This window comes from Phocoena phocoena, chromosome 6, assembly GCF_963924675.1.
Source record: "Phocoena phocoena chromosome 6, mPhoPho1.1, whole genome shotgun sequence".
Lineage (NCBI taxonomy): Eukaryota > Metazoa > Chordata > Mammalia > Artiodactyla > Phocoenidae > Phocoena > Phocoena phocoena.
Window position 1 is genome coordinate 109101221 of NC_089224.1, and position 18683 is coordinate 109119903.

Below are 18683 nucleotides of genomic sequence, written 5' to 3' on the forward strand. Positions count from 1 at the left end.
TGAAGTGGTGAGATAATACCGGTCCCCCACATAATAGCTAATGTTACTTGAGCACTTACTAGGTGCCAGACATTGTCTAAGCACTTTAGGTACTGCCAGCCCCATTTGCAGTGAGGAAACCCAGTCTCGGAAAGGTGAAGCCACTTGTCCAGAGAGCTCATGTAGCTGGTGTGTGGTGAAGCCAGGACTTGAATGCGGCTATTTCCAGGAAAGAGAGGTACAATTGAGCAGGTTATCCACTGCATAGCTATAGGGGGCACCAGTCACACTGTAGTCTATAGGGATGCTGCCATGGAATTGTGCAGTGCGCAACCTGCTCAACCAAACATGCTGTCCCTGGGTGTGTCTGATCTTAATGGTGGCCTCTTAATGCCGCATCCAAAAAAGGAAATGATATTCGTGCACACTGCAAGTGGACTCATGTGTGAACTGCATACATGTGGACATGGGTCCAAAAGTCTGCCAAAAATTTAATAGATATGCTGGCATGGTGGGGTTTAGGGATGATTTTTCTCCTTTCAAATGTCCTTCAGTAAGTCAGACAGAGAAAAACAAATATCGTATATTTAACGCATATATGTGGAATCTAGAAAGATGGTACAGATGAACCGGTTTGCAAGGCAGAAATAGAGACGCAGTTGTAGAGGTCAAACGTATAGACACCAAGGGGGGAAAGAGGGGGGTGGTGGTGGCGGGATGAATTGGGCGATTGGGATGACATGTATCCACTAAATTGTATAAAATGGATAACTAATGAGAACCTGCTTCTTAAAAAAAATAATAAATAAAAATTTTAAAAAGTCCTTCAGTGCTGGGCTTTGTTGTTCTTCCCCGTCCTTTAAAAGGAAAAAGAAGAAGAAAAATTAGAATATCTAGAGCAGCTCTATCTGATACAACTTTCTGTAATGAGGAAGATACTCCCTATCTGTGCTTTTCGGTCTGGCAGCCACTGGCCACAGTGGCTATTACTGAGTCCTTGAAGTGTGCCTGGTGTGACCAAGGAACAGGATTTATGTTTTTGTTTCACTTTAATCAATGTAAATTTGACTTTAGACAGCTGCATGGACCAGTGTAGAGCTAGCTGGTGGATCGGCACTTTTCGTGTCGAGTCATGACATCCTCTGTTTGCTGCACTGAAGCCTGTGGTTCCTAACCTTGCAGACTCTCAGCTGACCCTGGGCCTGCTGGATCGGAATCCCTGGAGGTGGGATGGGAACGTCCCCTTTTTTTTTTTTTTTTTTAGTGGCCGCACTGCGTGGGATGTGGGATCTTAGCTCCTGACCGGGGATCGAACCCGCGCCCCCTGCAGTGGAAGTACGGAGTACCAACCACCGGACCGCCAGGAAAGTCCCACAATGTCCCTTTTTAATGAGCTTCCCAGGGAGTCTTGAAGCAAAGGGTCAGTGGTCACCCTTTGAGAAATCTGGAAGATCTGGTATCAGCCCCTCCCCTGGAGGCCACTGGAGTGGTGAGGGGACAGGGCAGGCTCCCAAAATCATAGGAGAGGCATTGGAAAAGCTGCCTTCAAACATTAGCAAGGTGGCCCTGGGGAAGAGTCCCTTGTGCTGTCCCTCGCTTGGAGCATAAACCGGGGGACCCACAGGGAAAGGGATTATGACTCGTTGCAATAGAGAATTTTCTGGAGTCAGGGTTGACTGTCGTCTGAGGGTGTGACTGGAACCAGTTAGAGATGTCACAGATGGCTCTGTGCCCAGGCTCTGGGTGCACCCTGCCGGTGAGGCTGGTGGGGGCCGGGAACACAGACAGGCGCCCACCCCGCTGACACACAGCAGGGGATAGTCAGCCTTGAAGGCACCAGGGTCCATGAGCCTGTGGGGGTGGGTGGGCAGAACACTCAGATTTGCTCAAGTAGAACAGAGGGGCCAGCTAAGCCACAGGAAATTGGAGTGGTCTCTGCACCCAGTCACCAGCCCTCATCCTGACTCCCAGCAAGTGCTGGTTGTGGGCTGTGAGAGGTCCGGAGCTCTTAAATGGAAGAAAGAAAACCCACAGTGGGTCCTTAGCAGCAACTTCATCCTGGTCTGGAAATGATTAATGAGGGCAGCTTCCACTGCCAGATGCCAGCCTCTTAGGGGACAGACAGACTGGACATAAGCTCCCGCTTCATCACTGCCTGGCTGTGTGACCTGAGTCAGCTACTTCACCTCTCTGAACCTCACTGGCCCCGACTGAGAGCAAGGCTTACCAACAGCGCCTTCTGCATTGGAGAAGGCAGGGCTTTGTAACCCAGTGCCAGGCACACAATAAAAGTTCAGTAAATGGAAGCCAAAAAAAAGGGTGGGAAGTGGGGGTCCTGTCCTCACCACATGCCCACACTGTGGTGAGCAGGGCAGCAGAAACACTAAGACAGCCTGGAGCTTCTCTGAGCTGAACCTCAAACTCACATCTTCCAGCGTGCCTGGAACTCAGATGGGTCATAAAAACCTGCGGTGATGCTTTAAAGGTCAGCCTCTCTGGGAGTTACAGCATCAACCCAGAGCTGGGGTCAGGGGAGGTCCCGCCAACCTCGGAAGAGGGGCCGATGGGCACTGCCTTTATCTCAGCTGCTATCTGTGGGGAGCTGTGCAAGGGACCCCAAGGTGAAACAGGGGCAAAGGGACAGGTTCTCCTGGGGCACAAAAGCTGACTCTCCATCAAACTGACTTTTTAGTGTGGCAGTCTGTGCACACGATTCAGAAAGTCTGTGAACCACCGCCCCCCCCCCCCCCCCCCAGCCAACAAAGTTACATGCAGACTTCTGTGTGCACCTGTGTTTTTCTGGGGAAGGGTCCATAGCGTTCCTCAGATTCCTCAAGGGGTTCGTGACTGAAATGGAGGGAGAACCAATGAGTCACGGCCTAGGTTTCATTTTGGAAAAGTAATAGTGAGGGGACTTCCCTGGCGGTCCAGTGGTTAAGACTCCACACTTCCACTGCAAGGGGCACGGGCTTGATCCCTGGTCGGGGAACTAAGATCCCGCATGCCGTGCAGTGTGGCCACAAAAAAAAAGAAAGAAAAGTAATAGGGTAGTGGGCATCTGTGCGGCCCACCGCGTTTAACGTGTTCTTGGGAAAGCCCTGGACTGTTCCATCCTCTGTGTCAGCTTGAGAGGGAGGCATAGATACTGTACTTGCCCCAGTGCACAGATGGTGAAACCGAGGGCCCAAGAAGGGAACTCTCTTGACTGAGGACACACAGGGTAACGTTTTCCTCAAGCTCAGGTGCCCAGGAGAGGCAACCATTGGCTCTCTTGCTGGGCTGCTGGTTTGCCCCGCCCCCTGCCAACCGTGCCCAATTGCTGGGTCAGGGATGCGCTCCTGCACGCCCCTCCCCAGGGAACCCTGAAACAGAGAGAGAGCAGGAAGGAGAAAAATGTGTGTTCTCAGGGGGTTGGACGTCAGTGGACAGAACTTGGGGTCCCACTGCCTTGCTGGGAGCCCTTGGCTAAGCCGCTGCCGCTCCTCATGGCTCAGTTTCCCCATCGGCAAAAATGAGGGGCTTTGGGGACTTCCCTGGTGGTCCAGTGGTTAAGACTCTGAACTTCCACTGCAGGGGGCACGGCTCGATCCTTGGTTGGGGAAGTAAGATCCCCGCATGCCACGCAGCGCGGCCAAAAATAATAATAGTAATAAAAAAATTTTTTGTTTTTAAGTGAGGGTCTTTGACAGATAATCTGTAAGGATCCTTCAGGACTGAGTCCTGGGAAGACAAGCATAAGAGGCTTGAGATCCCCAGAGCCATCTGCAGCTTTGTTTCAGAACCAAGCCACACGAAATCGGACCTTCTCTGCGCCCGACCCCCAGCCCTCGCCCTGACTCCCAGCAGGTGCTGGCGGTGGGCTTGGAGAGGCCCAGGAGCTCAGAGCTGGGAGAGGAAACCCCACACTGAGCCCTGAGCAGCAACTTCACCCTGGTCTGGAAATGGTTAATGAACTTTCCTCCAGATACCAGCCCCTTATTAAAATGTAGGTTTTACAATAAATCTGGCATTTGGCCACCAACCTTAGATTAAAACCAGACGGGACAGACACTAGCCCCCTTCTTAGGCCAAATTTTAAGCAAAGGGCTGCTCTTCCTCCAGATTGGTTCCCAGGCTCCCAATCCCCTGTACCCCCATTCCAGCCCTGTGCCCCCACCTTCTGGAGCTCGGTTTGCGGGTGTCGGGAACAGAGAAGACAGGGCTGACCACAGATGTGAACTTCTGGGTCCTGGAATGCTGAGGTGGGAGGTGATCAGGCCCCGGACCCAGAGGTTTTGGGGGCAGCAGGGGAGGTTCCGGGGACTCCAGAGCCTTTGAGATGGTCAGGGGTATCTGGCTTTTGACCTCCCACCCTTCTCTGTGCCTAAGAATAGGACACACATGTTCTCTGCCTGGTAGCTTCATCCCTTTTTCCCTGCTTGGGCCCAATGATCACATTTTTCAAAGGCTCCTGGGTCTCTGAAGAAGTTTTGGCCTCATGCATCCCCTTGTGGCGGCCCCCACGTGGAGATATTCTGTCCGGAGAACCGCCCCCCCCTTGTGGCAGCTGTCTTACTGAGCATTTCCCCAAAGACCCTGACCCAGAGTGGCTTTGGGGCTTCCCAGGCAGCACTGAGCCACTATCTGGGCCTTAGAGACTCTGTCCTCCCCACTCCCGGTCACATCCCCACCAAGCGTTCCGGGGATCTCCTTTCCTTGCTCTTCTCAGCCAATCCCAGTATTTCTCTCTACCCCCTCCCTTTTTTTCTGTGTTCTTCTTGTATGACGACTTTATTGAGATTTCATTCACATAACATACAATTCACCCATTGAAAGCATACAATCCAGTGATTTCTAGTGTGTTCCAGTTGTACGACCATCACCACAATCGATTTTAGAACATTTTCATCACCCCAGAAGTAAACCCTGCACCCTTTAGTCCTCACCCCCTCACCCCACCCCCATCACCCTCCCCCGGTCCCTGGCAACCACTAATCTACTTTCTGTCTCTATAGATTTGCCTATTCCGGACAGTTCATATGAGTGGAATTGCACATCAGGTGCCCTTTTGTCAATGGCGCCGTCTTCTTTCACTCAGCGTAATGTTTTCAGGGGTCATCCATGGTGTGGCATGGATTAGGGCTTCGTTCCTGTTTGCAGTCGAATAATATTCCATTGTATGGATATTTGGGGTACCCACTCATCAGCTGACGGGCATTTGGGTTGTTTCGACTTCTGGGTTCTTATGAGTGTTGCTGCTCTGAGCATTCATTCGTATCCAAGTTTTTGTGTGGACATATGTTTTCATTTCTCTTGAGTATACAACTGGGAGTGGAATTGCTGGGTCACATGCTAACTCTATTTTTAACATTTTGAGGAACTGCCAGGCTGTTTTCCAAAGTGGCTGCATCACTTTTCGTTCCTATCAGCAGTGCCTGGGGGTTCTGATCTCTCCACATTCTTTCCACCACTTGTTATTATTTGCCTTTTGATTCTAGACATCCTAGTAGGTGTGAAGTTGTATCTCGCAGTGATTTTGCTTTGCATCTCCCTGATGGCTAATAATGATTGAGCATCTTTTCATATGCTTGTTGGTCATTTGTATATCTTCTTTGGAGAAATGTCTATTCAGATCATTTGCTCATTTTTAAATTGGACTGTTTGTCTTTTTATTGTTGAGTTACAAGAGTTCTTGACATTTTCTAAATACAAGTCTCTTATCAAATATATGATTTGTAAATAGTTTTTCCCATTCTGCGGGCTGTCTTTTTACTTTCTTGATGGTGTTCACAAAAGTTTTAAATCTGAAGAAGTCCGATTTCTCTTTTTTTTTGTTGTTTAATTGTTTGTGCTTTTTCTGTCATATCCAAGAAACCATTGTCTGGCCCTTTTGAGGGTAAAGGGAACTGGCTTTGGAAGTTGAGACTTTCATCCCTTTTTTGGAATGAGGGCTTCCTTCATCTATATAGTCATTCATTCAGAAATATTTCTGAAAACAAACTACTTGCCCAGTCCTGGGGATACAGCAGTGACAAGGCAAACCCAGCCCCCACCTTCCTAGAGCTTAGAATGGAATGGAAGAGACAAGCATGAAGCAGAAAACCAAAGCAGAAGAATGACTTAATTACAGATGTACTGGGGAGGGAGGAGGGCCCGGGAGCCTGTAACAAGGAGATCTGTCCTGGTCTGAGGGCTGGGAAAGACCCCTCCAGGACAGGGCATTTAGTCTGAGATTAAAGGCCGGGAAACATTAGCCAGGCAAAAGGGGTGCAGTGCTCTAAACCAGGAACAGCATGTGCAAAGGCCCTGAGGTGGCAGGAACTCTTGCTCTCCGGTAAGGCAAATCACCTTGGCACACTGGCCCCTCCACTGAGGTCTCTTGGGGGGGTCCAGTGGCCTGAGGGAAGTGTGTGCAGCATGCCACGTCCTTAGTGCGTGTACGGAAGAGGTTCTAGACCCCAGAGAGACCCAGATGCATTGCGGCTCCCTCCAGGACCCTGCTGAGGGTTCGAGAGGACATGCAGGGGCCTCCTCTGGCCTCCTCCAGACTCCAGGGTTAGCCCAAGCCTGCAGAGGCCTCCTCATAGCCATGCTGGTTACTGGCCTCGGGCTGGGAGGGCGTGGGGGACGCAGCAGTCCCAGGCTGAGGTGGCCCGTGACCCTGGGTTGTTACGTGCTGTCTGAGGCCTGTGAGATCATGGGGACATGGATAGGGCCCCAGGGGACCCTCTCTGACTCCCTGGGCCCCGCTGTGTCTTCCTTCCTCACCTTCCTTCCTGAGACATTTTCTCCTTCTCTAGACTGGTAGCTATGAAAATGTATCAGCACCTTGGGTTTTTGTTCAAAATGAGTGAGATGAAACATCCTTGGAGGGGCAGCTGGACAGTGGGTGTTGGTGGCTGACTCCCCTCCCGCACTGCCCCAAGCCCCTCCCTCCTACCCTGTGACACATGCTGTCATGACTCAGCCCTGGCCAGGTCGCTATGGCTCCATAAGGAAGAACCTGGACCCTGGAGACAGGCTGGGACGGGGGCAGACTCTGAAGTCTTCCCGCGCTCTTTCAGGGCCTCCTCATTTGTCTGTTCACCTCTTCATTCATTCACTCGCTCAACAAATATTTGTGGAGAGTTTACCCTGGGCCAGGCCCTGTGACAGGTCCCAGAGAGACAGAAAGCAGTGAGTTCCAGTCCCTGCCAGACAAATGACCCTACATATACGCTGCAACGTGACAGAGCTATGATGGGGGGTCTGGGATGGCTTCCTGGAGGAGGCGGCATTCTGCTGAGACCTGAAGGTGAGCTAGGGAGGCAGAGAGAAGTCGCAAGCCCACGAACGGAGCGGGCAGAGGTCCTCAGGGGAGAGGATGTGCATGTCCAATGTAAATCCTGACCTCAGGGAGGCTGCGAACCTGGGACAGCAGCTCTGAGACCACCCCAGCCCCCCTGACCTGCCACTGCCCACCCAGGGGGCCTGAGGGGCCCCATCCAGTGGACAGAGCCCCAAAACCCTCAAGACAAAGACCCCATCCTTCTGTCATGTTCACCGTCAGTTTGTCCAGGGCAGGGCTGGAGGCTGGGGCTATCTCCTCCCTCGGTTCTCTCTGCCAAGTGGGGAGAGAAGAAAGGACCTGGGGTTGGCAGGGGGAGGATTCTCACTCGCTGTGTGACCCTGGGTAGGTCCTAGCCCCTCTCTGGGCCTCTCTCCCTCTTCTCCTCTGTGAGGCAGAGGCATCCCTGCCGCCCATCTTGAGGTTGCTGGGGCCTCCAGGGAGGTGATACTGGGAAGTCCACCTGTGTGATCTCACCCCACTTTGTGCCTTAGCCCTGGTCCCTGAGTGTCCTGGACTGAGGCCGGCCTGTCCAAACATGAAAGCAGCTCTTAGCTCCTTGTTTGAGTTTCCGGCTGGGGCGGAGCTGGCCTCCTGGGGAAGCTCCCCGGAAGCCCAGGCGCCCTTCTCCAGATGGCTGCAGGCTCCATGCTGCTTCTCCTTCCTCCTCCCTTCTGTCCAGCCTTCCTTTCTTCCTTCCAATGTGGGTGACGCACTTGGTGCCAGGTGTGACCCTGGCTCTGCCCTCACGGGTCTCACATGCCCCACCCCCTCGACGCTACCCGACCCTGCATGCTGTTGACAGACCCCTGCCCTGTGTGCCGGGGACTCCAGCACAGATCCCAGCTCTAGAGACGCTCCTTAAGCCCCCCTCTTCTTGGCTGATCCATTCACCCTAAGCCCCTGGAGAGACCCCCAGAATCTCACTGCATGAAGACCTGGGGGTACTCTTAGGGCTGGCCGCCCATGCCAAACTGGTTAAAAGCCTGGGCTCCATGCCAATCCGCAGGTTTAAGTCCCAGCTCCAGCCTTGACTGGCCACGTGGATTTGGCAGGTTGCTTAACCCCGTGCCTCAGTTTCCTCGTCTGTAAAATCAGGCTAGGAGCACGCAGGTCTGACGGTTGTGAAGGTTCGATGAGGTGGTTCCTGTTACTTCCATTTCTCAGTGCAATTCCTGAGGCTGGGACAGAATAAAGCCTTCATCCACCGCCACGCTGCTGGTGCGCCAGGGCCAACCTAAGGTCCTAAACCAGGACCCCCGGCTCCTTTACCGCCTGTACTGCCTCTCACTTCCTGTCTGAGGAGGTGAGATTCTCCCCTAAGTCTCTCCTGGTGGCATTTGAGCCAGGGATGCTGCCTCGCAGAAGCTAGGGACACCGTTTCCAGAATTCCTGTCGGAGCCCTTCTCTCAGGGGTCTTTCAAAGGAACCCAAGTCTCTACCAAGAGACCCGGGTGTTTGGGGAGGGGGGCAGCCTCTCTGTGCCCCCCACCTCCACTTCCTTCCTCAGACTTTTCTGGCTGTAAATACTTCTGCAGCTTCGAAGCTCCTTTGACCAAGGCCCAGTGTTAATTTGTTAAATCCACGTCAAGGTCCTGGGGACGCGTTGTTTATTTTTGTGAACGTGTTGGCAGAGATCACATTTGGGGTGGGGGGAGGCTGCTTATTCGGTCAGAATAAATGCTAATTAATAAAAGTTATTTATTTGGGTTGGAACTTGCCGTGGCCCCAGGGTCAGGCACAAACTGACTATTTGAAGCAAAAACAAACAGAGAGTGTCTCTCAACAGCTTGAGAAAGGCAGAAACGAAGAGGCCGGATTTATTTGTCTTAGGAAGAATTTGCAGTTAATTCCCTCCAGACTATTTAGACCCTTAAATTACACGGAATAAGAAAAACCATGGGTGCAGGAGAGGGAGCCAGGAACACTTGATCATTTGGCCGAGAGCAGAGTTTTTAAATGTCTTTGGCCTGAAGTCAGCCAAGTAAATTGTATGTGTGAAATAATTTAATGGCAGAAAACTGTGCGCCAGTCACTTCTTTTTCACTGTAATGTAATACGGGAGAGAGCATGGCTGGCCTCCCCTACGTGAGGCTGTTTTGCTCTACCCTGATCCCCGCCCCTCACAATAGCCGCTAAACAGCCCACGTAAATGGAGGTGGTTTCAGGCTTTATTTTCAATCCCAGAGGAAAGCAGAACTTTTACGGAACAAAAGGAAACTTTGGGCACAGCCCTGACTTGGACGGAGCTGGTCCCAGTACTCGCTGGCCTGAGGCTTCAAGAGTATTTATTTTCCAAACGCTTTAAGCTCAAGCGTGGAACCCCCAGAGGACACACGCCTACCACAATCCACTTCTCAGGGGGGTGATTCAGGAACTCATGGTAATGAGTATCCAGCACATCTGCTGGGAAGCAGAGTCCAGCCTGAGAGCCCTGGCTGAGTCCAAGCTGTGGGTTCGAGTCCTGGGTCACCTCCAAGACGCTGCGTGAATCTTCCTGAACCTCGGCTGCCTCTCCTCAGCCTCTGCCCACAGCAGGGACTGGAACCATCTTTCTACTGTGGGCGGGGCTGAGGGAGAAAGATCTTTGTCTTCAGGCGGGAAGAGGGTTGCACACAAGGAAGAATGCCAAGAGCGGCGAACATATATCAAGCGATTACTACGCTCTTGGCACTGAGTTAAATTCAGCTCCTCCAGGAACTTTGTGTGACCTTGGGCAAGCTGCTGTCCCTCAGGGCTCCCAGAGGTGAGGTCTTCCTCCCGGGGGCTATAGGGTGGAGACTCGGGGGCATTTCCGCACCAGTGAGATGACATGATCCATGGTGTCTCCCAGGGCTGGGGCGGAGAGTGTGACAGACCCCCGCATCACCTTCCCTGGGAACCGCGGGAGGCGGCCCCCTCGGAGGCTGGCTCACAACCCGGGCCGCCTGAGCCTTCCCACAGACACGGACTCCGGTCCCCGCTGTGTGATCTTGGGTGAACCTCTCAGTTTCCCAGTGTGTGAAATGGGCCAGTGCCTCATAGGGCAGATGCCAGGATCCAGTGGATGGAAGCAGACAGAGCGCTTGGCATCCCTCCTGCCCAAACCAACTTCTTCTTTGTTTTTTTTTTTTGCGGCATGCGGGCCTCTCACTGTTGTGGCCTCTCCCGTTGTGGAGCACAGGCTCCGGACGCGCAGGCTCAGCGGCCATGGCTCACGGGGCCAGCCGCTCCGCGGCATGTGGGATCTTCCCGGACCGGGGCACGAACCCGTGTCCCCTGCATCGGCAGGCGGACTCTCAACCACTGCGCCACCGGGGAAGCCCTTTTTTTTTTTTTAAAGATTTAATTTTAATTTTAATTTTTGGCTGCATTGGGTCTTCACTGCTGCGCATGGGCCTTCTTTGGTCGAGCAGGGGCTTCTGTTGCGGAGCAACAGGCTCCAGGCGTGTGGGCTCAGTAGTTGTGGCACGCAGGCTCAGCAGTTGTGGCATGCAGCCTATAGAGCGCAGGCTCAGGAGTTGTGGCGTGCGGTCCCAGTTTCTCCGTGGCACGTGGGATCTTCCCGGACCAGGGATCAAACCCGTGTCCCCTGCGTTGGCAGGCAGACTTCTATCCACTGCGCCACCAGGGAAGCCCCCAAACCAACTTTTGTTGAGCGCATCCCATCATAGCTGCCTTGATGGGAACCCCCAGGGAGATGTGACTCCAGACCAGTGGAGACTAGCTGGTATCAGGGGTGGCGAGAGTCTGGGGTTGTTGGGAGGGGTGTTAAGCGCCCTTGTGTGAGGGTTTCAGCTCCAAGGCACCACGCAGTTTGGCCAAAGAGCAGAGTTGTTCCTTCCGGTGCCCGCTTGGAGGGGGCTGAGGCTGCAAAGTGATTTTCATTTCAACACCCTCAGTTTTGAATTGCTAAATTTCCTGAAAAATTCTCCTTTTTTGGCTGAAATGCCTCCTGCATTGGGTTTGTGCCCAAGAAGCGTTGCCTGAAGGGGGGCGGAAATCGGCTCGCAATGGCTGGTGTTCCAGAAGCTTCTGTCCGCTCTCAGGCTCTTGACCACACAGGTTTTCAGCGCTCAGCCCTTGTTATTTCAGTTTAAGGTTTCTTCCAGCTCAAGGGGGTGGGGAGCCGGGGGTGGAGAGACGTTCACCGGCACCAGACATTCTCATCCATCTTCACCTTTTCTTGGAGGAAAGGGGTGAGGAGTGAAGACTGAAGCGGGTCCAGGAGAAGAGGCCAGCTCGCCCGGGGCCGCTCCGTGTTCCCTGCCATTGCCTAGCCCACCCCCAGATGTGTCCCACGTTTGCAGTACTTCCCAAAGGGGAAACGTACTGGCCCTCCCTCCAAACCAGGGCCTCCCTCTCTCTCAGCACCATGGACACGGTGAACCAGAGAATTCCCTGACGCGGGGCCTTCCTTGTGCATCGAAGCGTACTCAGCAGCGTCCCCAGCCTCTGCCTCGATCCTAGGAGCACCCCCTCTCCCAGTCCATCAGAACCGTCTCCGGACATTGCCAGATGTCCCCTGGAGGCTACATTGCCCTCTGTTGAGAACCACTGGTCCAAACCAAGTAAGGTCATTTTTTTCCCGGCATCCTGCCTGATTCCTGCCTGACAACCCCCCACCCTACCCCCGATGCAATTACTTACCAGGCTCATGGAACAATTTAGCCTCCGATCAAATCAGCCGGTTGCTCAAGAGTCAATAAACCCTGCTAAGCTGGGAGCTCATTCAAAAGCCAGGATTGAGTGCTATCCGTGGCTGGGCCTGGAATGTGCTAGATGCTCAGCTGAACGACTCCTCCGCATCGTGTGAAGAACGTAGCACGTATAAAGGGAATGTGTAACTGGGGAAGCAAAAACACAAGGTGTGGCCCCAAATCCAAAAGGTTCACAATGCATCCTGTTGGCCCAGCTGTGGGCAAAACTGACCTTCCTATCCACCGCTGCCGGGAAGCGTTATGGTGGATTTGGCCACTTCTAGCATTTTACTCACTGGCCAAGCAATCCCACTTCTAGGAATCTGTCCCAAATATTCACTGGCAAAAATAGAAAATCATGTTTGCACGAGGTTATTAATTGTGGCATTCTTTAATTGCAAAAGATTGGAAACACACTACGTGCCCATCCACAGGGCTCTGGTTTTAGTTGACTAAACCACGGTACATTCGCACAGCCGAGTGGTACAGAGCTGTGAGAAGGTGCATGCAGGACTTCTCTGCACTGGATGGAGGAATCCCTGGGATGTATTGCTCAGTGGGGAAAAAGGGAGATACACAACGGTACATGGTCTGCTATCTTTCAATAGAAGAGGGGGAGAAAATATTATACTTGAAAAAAATATTTGCAAAAAGCAATGCTGGGGAATTCCCTCATGATCCAGTGAGTAAGACTCCACACTCCCAGTGCTGGGGGCCTGGGTTCGATCCCTGCTCTGGGAACTAGACCGCGCATGCATGCCACAGCTAAGAGTCCACACGCTGCAACCTAGAAGTCCACATGCCATAACCAAAGATCCCGCATGCAGCAGCTAAGACCCGGCACAGCCAATATAAATAATAAATAAATAAATAAAAAGTATATTTTTCTAAAAAGCAATGCTGGAAGGATAGAGCAAAGGCTAATTTAAAAATTGTTCTGATATGCGGAGGGAGAGAACAAGAGGGAAAATATAATATGGAAATTAATGCAAATAAAGAGGGCTGGGTTTGTTGGGCCAGGTGGAGTGATCTCTGGAGCAAATTAAATAGGAAGAGGCAAGCTTCAGTTTGGGGACTTCCCTGGTGGTCCAGTGGGTAAGAATGCAAGCTCCCAATGCAGGGGGCTTGGGTTCAATCCCTGGTCGGGGAACTAGATCCCGCACGCACACAGCAACTAAGACCTGGTACAGCCTAAATAAATAAATAAATATTTTTAAAAAAGAGAGAGAGAGAGAGAGAGAGACAAGCTGCAGCACCAGTGTATTCAGCGTGGTCTCATGCTTGTAAATTTTTTTAAATACACATTTGTAACTTTGTAAATCTTGGGGAGCAGAGTCGGGAGAAGGGAGTAGTTTGTTTTACTTTGTGCTTGAATCTGTTACTGCGACAAGCAGTGACGTTATTTGGTTATTAAAATATACTTTTTTTTCCTTACATGAAATCTCCAGATTTTTAAAAAATTAAAATTAATATTTATTTATGTTTCTCTCTTACTTTTGAATTTTGAGGTAAAGTGTGCATACAATAGTGTAGAAATCTTAAGTGGACCCTTCACTGAGGGTTTTTTTCTTCTTCATTTTTTTTGTTTTCTTTTTTTTTTATACAGCAGGTTCTTATTAGTTATCTATTTTATACATATTAGTGTATATATGTCAATCCCAATTTCCCAATTCATCCCGCCACCCCCCGCCCCACTTTCCCCCCTTGGTGTCCATACGTTTGTTCTCTACATCTGTGTCTCTGTTTCTGCCCTGCAAACCGGTTCATCTGTACCATTTTTCTAGGTTCCACATATATGTGTTAATATACAATACTTGTTTTTCTCTTTCTGACTTACTTTACTCTGTATGACAGTCTCTAGGTCCATCCACATCTCTACAAGTGACCCAATTTAGTTCCTTTTTATGGCCGAGTAGTATTCCATTGTATATATGTATCACATCTTTTTTATCCATTTGTCTGTCAGTGGACATTTAGGTTGCTTCCATCACCTGGATATTGTAAACAGTGCTGCAGTGAACATTGGGGTGCGTGTGTCTTTCTGAATTACGGTTTTCTCTGGGTATATGCCCAGTAGTGGGATTGCTGGGTCATATGGTAATTTTATTTTTAGTTTTTTAAGGAACCTCCATACTGTTCTCCATAGTGGCTGTATCAACTTACATTCCTACCAACAGTGCAAGAGGGCTCCCTTTTCTCCACACCATCTCCAGCCATTGTTGTTTGTAGATTTTCTGATGATGCCCATTCTAACCCATGTGAGGTGACACCTCATTGATGTTTTGATTTGCATTTCTCTAATAATTAGTGATGTTGAGCAGCTTTTCATGTGTCTCTTGGTCATCTGTATGTCTTCTTTGGAGAGATGCCTATTTAGGTTTTCTGCCCATTTTTTGATTGTGTTGTTTGTTTTTATAATATTGAGCTGCATGAGCTGTTTATATATTTTGGAGATTAATCCTTTGTCCGTTGATTCATTTGCAAATATTTTCTCCCATTTGGAAACAACAAACAAGTCTTTTCGTCTTGTTTGTAGTTTCCTTTGCTTTGCAAAAGCTTTTAAGTTTCATTAGGTCCCATTTGTTTATTTTTGTTTTTATTTCCATTACTCTGGGAGGTGGATCAAAAAAGATCTTGCTGTGATTTATGTCAAAGAGTGTTCTTCCTATGTTTTCCTCTAAGAGTTTTATAGTGTCTGGTCTTACATTTAGGTCTTTAATCCATTTTGAGTTTATTTTTGTGTGTGGTGTTAGGGAGTGTTCTAATTTCATTCTTTTACATGTAGCTGTCCAGTTTTCCCAGCACCACTTATTGAAGAGACTGTCTTGTCTTCATTGTATATCCTTGCCTCCTTTGTCATAGATTAGTTGACCATAGGTGCGTGGGTTTACCTCTGGGCTTTCTATCCTGTTCCATTGATCTATATTTCTGTTTTTGTGCCAGTACCATATTGTCTTGATTATTGTAGCTTTGTATTATAATCTGAAGTCAGGGAGTCTGATTCCTCCAGCTCCGTTTTTTTCCCTCAAGACTGCTTTGGCTATTCAGGGTCTATTGTGTCTCCGTACAAATTTTAAGGATCCAGACTTTTTAATGTTTGATTAAATATTCTTTTTTTTTTTTGAAGTATAGTTGATTTACAATGTTGTGTTAATTTCTGGTGCACAGCAAAGTGATTCAGTTAAATATATATATATTCTTTTTCATATTCTTTTCCATTATTGTTTATTACAAGATATTGAATATAGTTCCCTGTGCTATATAGTAAGACCTTGCTATTTATCCATAAAATATACATTTTTTATTAAGGTACACCAGACCCTGAACTGGACACGGTTGGTCCTAAGTGCTGGGTGAGTGCAGTGGAGGAGAGGGGATTCCATGTGGACTCAGGTGGTCAGGGAGGGCTCCCTGGAGGAGTGAACAATGAGCTAGACCCTGCAGGAGGAAGGGTCAGCAGTTCAGCCCTTGGGTAAAATTGAAATGTGGAAATAAATAGGAGCTGAACATCCCCCCTCCCTTCTCCCTCTGTAAATAGGGCATGAAGAGCACCTGTCTATAGGATTCCTGTGAGCATCCATTGACCTGTGGGTGCCTGCAGTGGACCCTTGGAACTGTGACTCTCACTGCTCATTTTTAATATATTAATATAATTCAACAACAAATACCCATGGAGGGTTTACCATGCCCCAGAGCCTGAGCTAGGAGCCGAGGACACGTAGATATCTCCAGCGGCCCCGCCCCCCCCCCAACCAGGTCAGTTGTCCCTCATCGCGTGGGTGCTTGTCCCCGGGCTCCACAGGATGGGGACCTGGCTGCTTTTGTTCACCATTATGTCCCCAGGGCCCTAACCCTGTGCCTGCCACCCAGTAGGTACTCAGTAAATGTGTTGCAGAATGGATGGATGGATGGATGGATGGATGAAGGAATGGATGAAGGAGTGAATTAAAGGGAGCTGCTCCTGTTCTCGGGCTGCACCATCCATCAGCAGAGGGAGACACAGGTAAAAGGTTCAGAGCACATCGCTGAGCTGGTGCCTGAGTCGTGATCATCACGGCAGCTCCGGGCTGGGGGCCCTGCGGGCACTCACTGTGCGCTGTCCGCCGCCCCGCTGACCCTCGGGCCCCTCCGCAGGTGAGTGTCCCAGCCCCGGGCGCGGCGGCGCCGCCAAGCGGAAGAAGAAGCAGCGGCGGAACCGCACCACGTTCAACAGCAGCCAGCTGCAGGCGCTGGAGCGCGTGTTCGAGCGCACGCACTACCCCGACGCCTTCGTGCGGGAGGAGCTAGCCCGGCGCGTCAACCTCAGCGAGGCGCGTGTCCAGGTGAGTGCTGCCCATCCGTGGGCCCCCCGGGGGAGCGTGCAGCCACCACTCACCCAGGGTTAAGGAGTTGCCAAGGTGAGGTGTTTCAGAGCAGGACCATCTGAGGTCAGGAGGGCTGAGGTTCAAATCCAAGCCCTGCCACTGACCAGCTGTGTGACCTTGAGCAAGTTACTCAGCCTCTCTGTGCCTTAGGTACTTCCCTGTAAAATGAGGATCACGTGGGTCTGTTTTATAGGGTTCTTACGAGAATGAAAGAAGTTGATATCTTTGTAGCTTAGAGCAGTGCCTGGCACATGGGGTTTGGATAAATAAAAGTCGTTTTAAAGTGTTCAGTGCTGGGCTTCCCTGGTGGCGCAGTGGTTGAGAGTCCGCCTGCCGATGCAGGGGACACGGGTTTGTGCCCCGGTCCGGGAAGATCCCACATGCCGCGGAGCAGCTGGGCCCGTGAGCCATGGCCGCTGAGCCTGCGCATCCGGAGCCTGTGCTCCGCAACGGGAGAGGCCACAGCAGTGAGAGGCCCGCGTACGACAAAAAAAAAAAAAAAAAAGTGTTCAGTGCTTGTTCCGTGCCAGCCCTGAGCTGAGTGCCCAGCGTGCACCTCTCGCATTACAACCTCACAGCAGCTAAATGCTCATCTATTCATTCTTTCATTCATCCACTTGCACATTCTCCAACACATACTTACCCAGCGGCAGGCACCATTTATCACCCCCATTTTACAGATGAGAAAATTGAGGCTCAGAGGGGTGAAGCTGCCAGTGCAGGGTGGGTGGCAGAACAGGCACATACTAGGTGCAAAAGGACTTGGGTCCCCTCAGCAGCCCGCTCACCCCTCCTTCCTGCCCCCAGGTCTGGTTTCAGAACCGCCGGGCCAAGTTCCGCCGAAACGAGCGGGCCATGCTGGCCAACCGCTCAGCTTCGCTGCTCAAGTCCTACAGCCAGGAAGCCGCCATCGAGCAGCCTGTGGCTCCCCGGCCCACTGCCCTGAGCCCCGATTATCTCTCCTGGACAGCTTCATCCCCCTACAGGTGAGAGCGGGAACCCTTTTGGGTCGGGAGGGCGCGAGCAACCAGGGGACCCCGTGGGGTGTTTTAGGGCCCAGACTCCTTTGAGGATCTGAAGAGAGCTGAGAAAGTTGCCCAGGTGCCCCGTGGACCTGGGGGGCACCAAGGGGTATGTGGGCAAGCGTGTGAGTGTGTGGAGGGGCGAGACAATGAGGCCTGTTTGGAAGAAGTGGAGAAGCCACGTCATCCTGAGGGAGCTGAAATCCTGCGGATTCCTAGGCTGGCACAAGCGCCCCAGCACCCTTCCATCACCCAACCATCCCGGAGAGAGGCCGGGGGGCCGAGGGAGTGGTTCCTGTCCCAGGGGCCTGGCTGGGCCCCAGAGTCAAAGTCTGGGGCAGTTTTGTCCCGGTCAAAGCTGGGGAAAGGTGGCAGGGCAGGAAGGGAGAGGAAGGAGGTGCTGGCAAGTTGGGTTTCTGCACCCCACAACTCCAGGGAGTGCCATCCACCCCTGAGTCTGTGCGAGCAGCTCTGCTGGAGCCGTGGTCTCATGAGAGGCAAGAGCCGGTGGGTCGTGGGATCTGAGTCCTAGCGATGCCCACGCTAGCCTCACAGCTCTCCCAGCTCCCCGCCTGCCATGCTCTTACCTGGGGCGGGCGAACCTCCAAGAGGCCTCCTTCCATAGAGGTGTGAGTTCATCCCAGCCTCATCCTGCTGTGTGCCAGGCCTAGGGCAGGCGCTAGGGGTGAACAGGAGCTTCCGCTCTCAGGAAGCTCCTGGTCCAGCGAGGAAGGACCACAAGCCTATGGGGGCGGCTCCATGTCCTTGGGCTGACTGTGGGCACTTCTGCCTCTTCCCCCCAGTCTTGTAACCCCAGGGGAAGGCTTCCCAGCCAAGTGAGCTGAGGAGGGGAGGCAGGAGGACCAGAGGCTGGGGTCCAAGACTGGCCACCAGAGGTGGCCAGCCCCCGGCGGTCTTCCAGCCACAGCAATATGTCCTTGTGTCTTATGTCACCCCCAGCACGGTGCCGCCATACAGCCCAGGAGGCTCAGGCCCTGCGACCCCAGGGGTCAACATGGCCAACAGCATCGCCAGCCTCCGTCTCAAGGCCAAGGAGTTCAGCCTGCATCACAGCCAGGTGCCCACGGTGAACTGACAGCCAGCCCCACCCGGACCCCGCTGCCTCCCCGGCTGCCTCCCCGGCTGCCTCCCCGGGCAGGCTGGGTGGGCTCTCCTGGCCCCTCTTCAGCCCGGACTTCTGAGCCCAAGAGGCTGCTGAGATGCCCAGAGCCTGGCTCAGCCCTTCATCCACGGCCGCTGGAGACTGCGGCCCCTGACCCTGGAGGTGTTGGGCTGGAAGGTTGGAGCAGCGGCTCACCAAGGACCTCACTTA

General features: G+C 52.0%; 1 protein-coding gene across 1 annotated transcript in view; it reads left to right on the plus strand.

The window, feature by feature from the left end:
• PRRX2 (paired related homeobox 2) overlaps positions 1-18446 on the plus strand; it is a 49086-nt gene extending 30640 nt beyond the window's left edge. The window contains exons 2-4 of the mRNA XM_065879674.1: positions 16099-16286; positions 17136-17314; positions 18311-18446. Coding sequence (XP_065735746.1) covers positions 16099-16286; positions 17136-17314; positions 18311-18446 — 503 coding nt within the window. The remainder of the gene's footprint in view (positions 1-16098; positions 16287-17135; positions 17315-18310) is intronic.
• Positions 18447-18683: the final 237 nt, after the last annotated feature.